Below are 6000 nucleotides of genomic sequence, written 5' to 3'. Positions count from 1 at the left end.
ACTGAGCTAATGTGGATTTATTTGGCATAGCTCAGATGCTCTAATAAGAAACCATCTCCATATGCCATTAAAGCAGTGAACGTTTATACTCCCATAAACTCACTCATTTTTTTTTTTCAGGCTTCTGCAGGCCAACGGCTGACGAAAGAGAACCATTCGCTCTCGCATCTTGGGAGTGAAAATAATTGCAGAGTATTAGTTACACTGGTGCCATATGTTGAGGTTATTCTTGAATCAACATTCATTACGCTATAACTCTATGTAGAATCTGTCCTCTGCAGAAGCCAATAACAATACACTAAAGCACATTTTAAAACAGGCTACATTGTTTTTATATCATGATAACTTCATGTTCGGTTCCTGCCTTCAATTCAGCGCATCTTAATTGATGTCTAATGGAATGCCTTGCCTGTAATAACTGAATCCATAGACCTCTAACATAAACCTCATAAAAGTATTTATTGTAATCATCAGTGTCTTGTATGATGTGCTTTATTGAGAGTGTAGAATTTAACACTGTGGCTTGTGTCCCCCAGCCTCCAGCCTGTGACCTGGAAGTATACCAAAATCCATATGCTTTAAGAATATAACATTTCTTTAAACGCAAGAGATAAATGAGATTAAAAAAATGAATGAAAGCTTAAAAAGTGCGGATACAATTTTTGAACATTTTAAAATACAATTTCTCCTCTGCTTTTTTTTTTATATATATTTTAGTTCATTGTAGGTGACTGTGGTAGTATGCATTAAAAAATAACAACACAATTGTTGATGTGAACAGTTTCCTCTAAGCCCAGTAACTATTGATGAAAGTGGGGACTATATGCAGGATGTTATATTTAGTTTATAAAATATTGGCGATTGCTATGTCCTTGCATCTTTCCCTCAGCAAGAATAACCAATGATTTTAGATCTCCTTTGTTTTCACACTCCGTCCTTCCTCTCGAAGTGTTTCCTTCAAATCTCACCCTGGCTATTACTCTTTAAACAGGGTTTATTCTTTGATATGATATTTTTAGTCATGTATATATTTGGATAAAATAAAGCATTTAAATGATTTATTTATTGATTTTTGACTGCCAGGCAGCACTGTGTTGTGACAGCTAGTGTTGCTGTCACACAGCTCCAGGGTCCTCCATGTGACTGTGAGGAGGTTATTTTGTTCTCCCTGTGTCCAAGCTGTTATGTCGACTGGATATTCAAATTTGTCACTAGGCATGTCTGTGTGTGTGTATGAGACTGTCTGAGTGTGTGGGGCGATTTGATGGACTGCTGCCCGAAAGGTTAATTGTAGAGAATCTTACAGACCCTTTGGCCTTTACAATGAGATAATTAAGTACCACATATATATAAATTATCCCATACACAGAAAACGATGCAAACTTATTTCCTGTCCAACAGTGAGCAGCGGAGTAGGAGATGGTGTTACTCCGTGTGAGCCTTGAAACGAGCGCAGGTTTTACTCAGGGTGAGTCTTGGGGCTCAGAACTACTGCCAGCTAATGCGCAAGGTTGTTCAGACTCCCAGATTGGGCGGAGCCATGGTAACCTTGTGATTGGTCAGGGTAAAGGTTACATAAGCTTAACCCATTTAAGGGCCATCTATTCTACATTGAGAGGAGATCAATTCTATTGAAATACAGCAGACATATAGACATAGGGGAGATAGTAATAAGAGCTCATTTGTAAGTTTACACTGGAGACCCTGAGGAGCCAACTTATTTCGAATGAAAACTTAGATTTAGCTGCCCGGGGTCTTTGTTGTATATGTTTTGTTATAGCTGTATGAGTAGACAAATGAACCTTCTCATAAGGTATTTATCACTTTTAACTCATTCCATCGTGTGAATGCTGATTTTACATTAATATAAAAAAGAATCTCCATTTGTCTTTCACAGAGCATGCACATTTTCCAGTTTTTGACCAGTGATGTCCAATGGGAGCAACAGTAGGATCAGTAGCAATGGATAGTTCTTCCAGGAAAACTGTTATTTTGCATTTGTTTTTGTGTGTTTTTTAGTATGGTGCTTTAATATTTCATATATTGTGTAATCTGCTGAAAACATCCACAAGTTATTATGTTACTCATATTGCTGGCAGGGTGGCACAGCATGGGCAGGGTGGCACAGCATGTAGTGTCACAGTCACACACCTGCAGGGACCTAGAGGTTGCGGGTTCAAGTTCTTGTCTGTGAGGAGTTTGGTGTGTTCTCCCAGTGGTTGTGTTCCAATGGGCTAAAAAGTGCATTACCTCTGTTAAAAGGGCGGCACGGTGGCGCAGCTGGTAGTGTCGCAGTCACACAGCTCCAGGGGCCTGGAGGTTGTTGGTTCGATTCCCGCTCCGGGGATTCCTGCTCCGGGTGACTGTCTGTGAGGAGTTTGGTGTGTTCTCCCTGTGTCTGTGTGGGTTTCCTCCAGGTGCACCGGTTTCTTCCCACAGTCCAAAACCACATGTTGGTAGGTGGATTGGCGACTCAAAAGTGTCCATTGTGTGTGTGTGTGTGTCTGTGTTGCCCTGTGAAGGACTGGCACCCCCTCCAGGGTGTATTCCTGCCTTGCGTCCAATTATTCCAGGTAGGCTCTGGACCCACCGCGACCCTGAACTGGGTAAGCACTTACAGATAACGAATGAATGAATATTGCTGGCATCAGTACAGTAGATTCTATGTTTGAAAATAGCGGGAAATAATTGTAGATAAAAATAATTAAAAGCTTTATTTAAATGAAAGGGCTGAATTTCATTGTAGAAATGTGGATGACACAAAGGGACAGATTTTTTTTTTCTGAATTTTTGGAGGGGGCATCAGTCCTTCGAAGGGCAGCACACTCGCACCTTCACTCACACATATGGACACGTTTAAGTCACCAATCCACCTAACAACGTGTGTTTTTGGCCTGTGGGAAGAAATTGGAGCACCCAAAGGAAACCCACGCCAAAACATGGAGAACATGGAGATTTTTTAAAACACACCCATGTTTTTTAGCATTACACGTAACATGTAACATGTACTTTTGACATGTATAGACCTACCGGTCATAAGGCATTACAAACATAGCTAATTTATATATACAACAATCAATGGCTTCTTCTATCAGCATATGAATAAATTGGTAATTTAACTGCGTCTTAAAGTTTTGCATGTTCTCTTATATTAATTGCAATGTTCTGCGTGTATTGTTACGTGTACTAATGAGTCGACTTTAATATAATTTATTTGTAATACATTTAATTGGTTCATAAATAGTTTTCATAGACAAAGCTTATGAAAGGCTGATTTACTAACATTAGATTCACAGGGACTGTGTCTCAATAACAAGGAAGTGAATAATAGTCTTTTATAGGAAAAAAAATTCTTGAGGTGTATTTAAACTTGCAAGCGCAAATTCATGAAGCTGCAGGTCACAAACCAATGCATTTCTGTTATTTGTTACCGATCAAGAACATCATCTGTATACTTGTTGTCAACTGTATTCTTGGTGCTTGTGTTCATTCGTATTGGTGTATATTTGGAAATGGATGATGACATCAAACAAGAACAAGAGGACCACTCAAGAAAACATTCAGAAATTGTCAATGTACCACAAAAGCATGAATTCTGATTATTCCATGATAACTGGCTTCAACATATAATTTTACATTAACTTATTACAAACAGTGTTGCAAACGTTCATGTTGTTCAAAAACATATATAAGTGTATATAACGGCATTTATACATAATCCCTATGAAAACTATGAGCTTGTTTCAAAATGTGGCCATGAAAGCCTGTGTTGATGATGAAGTTTTGCTGCATGGTGGCGCAGCAGGTAGGGTCGTAGCCACACAGCTCCAGGGACCTGGAGGTTGTGGGTTCAAGTCCTGCTTCAGGTGAACGTCTGTGAGGAGCTTGGTGTGTTCTCCCCGCGTCTGCGTGGGTTTCCTCCGGCTTCTTTCCATGGTCCAAAAACACGCCTCCATAGGAGTTAGTGTGTGTCACCCTGTTAAGGCCTGGCTCACCCGTGTAGGCTCAGGACCACTGCAACCCAGAACTGGATAAACGGTTACAGACAATAAACTAAAATGACGTTTTCCATTATATACCAAGACTGTATGAGTATTAACTTAATAATGTCTGAATCCGACCAGTAGGAACACCGGGAATAACGGTTTCCGCACGGACTAAGATCTCTCTCTCGCTCTCTATCCCCCCTCCCACCACCACCACCACCAACACCATCGATATTTAAAGGTGAAAAATAGCGAAGAAAACTATAGAAAAGAAAGAGATGTTAAATTAACGTTGTGTTACCCCGGGGCAATATCAACTCAACGGTAAACTCATGAATTACTGTGTTTTATTTAGTGTATTTCACAACTGTGTTGTGTGATAATGACTGTCTCTCCCTCCCTCCCTTTCTCCCCTTTACTCTCTCCCTGCATTCCTCCCTTTGTAGTGGAACATCCGGGTCCTCCCCCACTCCCCCCATCGGGAGCCATTTTGGACTGTGTGAGTGTGAGAGAGAGAGAGCGCGCACAGACAGACGGAGAAAGAGCGCTGAGAGAGAGAGAGAGAGAGAGAGAGAGAGAAAGCACACACACACACACATACAGAGAGAGAGAGAGGTACACAGAGACAGTGAAGGCGAAGAGAAAAACGACACACAGGTCGTTTCTTTCCTCCTGTGCAGGACTCCCGCGCTCGAGTTGGTCGCCGACCATTTCCCCGTGTTTTCTGTTTTTCTCTTCGTGTGTTTCTGGGATTTTGGGTCGTTTTCCCGATGGATCCGGCCGCGGTGTGAACTCCGGAGGCCGTCGGCCAGTTTGAGCTCGGTGTGTGTGTGTGCGCGCGCGCGTGTAGTCCGTGTTGTTTTTTTTTCTTCTCCCCGACCACCGTTTTAAATGTTCGTGAAGGAGGGGAGATTAAAAAGGGGGAAAATCCGGTGCGTTTTTTCTTAAACGTAGGAATATGTTCGCTCCCTGGCTGACTTTTGCACTTCTTTGGGGAACTTTCTGTGCAGGTAAGTTCAGCTTGTGTGCATTTGGTTTCTCTCTGGGCTCTGTGCGGTTTTCAGAGGCATTCACAGCTCGGGAGTTTTTCACCTCACGTGCCACGAAACGATGTTGAACAGTTCTCCCGAGAACACATGGTTTAAAAAAAAAAACACGAATGTAGTCGGCTTCAGTCTTGGTGTCCGTTTACACTCACGGCAGGAAGGCTGTTCTATATAGTAACGGCTTTGGATATGACAAACCTAATATACACAAACATGCACGTGCATTCACGAGCCCCTGCTGGTGTGGGTTTCCTCTCTTTGAACGTTGCCCAAAAACGATTTATCACCACGTGCCGTGCAGTAATAATAAGTGGGTTTGTTAATAATCGATTACAGATATTTGTATTTGCTTTCTGGACCAGAGAGTGGTTCTGCTGAGCGGTCAGTCCTGCTGTATCCCTTCACCGATATCCCCCTGGGTTCATGCAATTTAGTTGTTATTTACCACTAGACTTAAGTTCAGTGCTTCACAGTTTTAAGGGGAACTGAATATTGGAATGAGAAGCCCAGGTTCAGCTCGGAGCTCTTAGGACAGATGAATATGGGTCTCTGTGCTTGAGTCCAGTGCGTGCAGTTCCGGTGCTGGTTGTGTGGGTTGGGTTCTGATGTGAATGAATCCCTCCGCTGATTTGTGCTTTTACTATTCGTGGTCATGTGGCCCTGGCATTATTTGAGTAAAGCAGCACACAAAGGAAGAGTGCTTCCTTTAAGTTTTTTTTTGGTGGATGGGGGCTTTGAGTGCTGTGCTTGTTTCAGATTTCCCTCCATCATCATCATCTCCATTTATCCCATAATTGCAAACGGGTAAATGGGTGCACGCTGCTGTTCCTGGTGTGGAGTGGTTATTTATTTATTTATTTTTAGAAATAGAGCGCGAGGTTGTGCATGCATTGCTTTATTTTAAGGCACATATAACCCACGCACGTGAAGTGCATGCGTAAATGAGGGGGGAAAGGGAAATCTCGTGG

At 42.1% G+C, this 6000-nt stretch overlaps 1 protein-coding gene across 1 annotated transcript in view; it reads left to right on the top strand.

The window, feature by feature from the left end:
* Window positions 1–4604: 4604 nt before the first annotated feature.
* acvr2ba (activin A receptor type 2Ba) overlaps window positions 4605–6000 on the top strand; it is a 51606-nt gene continuing 50210 nt past the window's right edge. Inside the window, exon 1 of the mRNA XM_066683030.1 lies at window positions 4605–4996. Coding sequence (XP_066539127.1) covers window positions 4945–4996 — 52 coding nt within the window. The 5' untranslated portion in view covers window positions 4605–4944. The remainder of the gene's footprint in view (window positions 4997–6000) is intronic.

This window comes from Hoplias malabaricus, chromosome 10 (assembly GCF_029633855.1).
Source record: "Hoplias malabaricus isolate fHopMal1 chromosome 10, fHopMal1.hap1, whole genome shotgun sequence".
Classification (NCBI taxonomy): Eukaryota; Metazoa; Chordata; class Actinopteri; order Characiformes; family Erythrinidae; genus Hoplias; species Hoplias malabaricus.
This window is presented reverse-complemented; position numbering and strand designations above follow the sequence as displayed.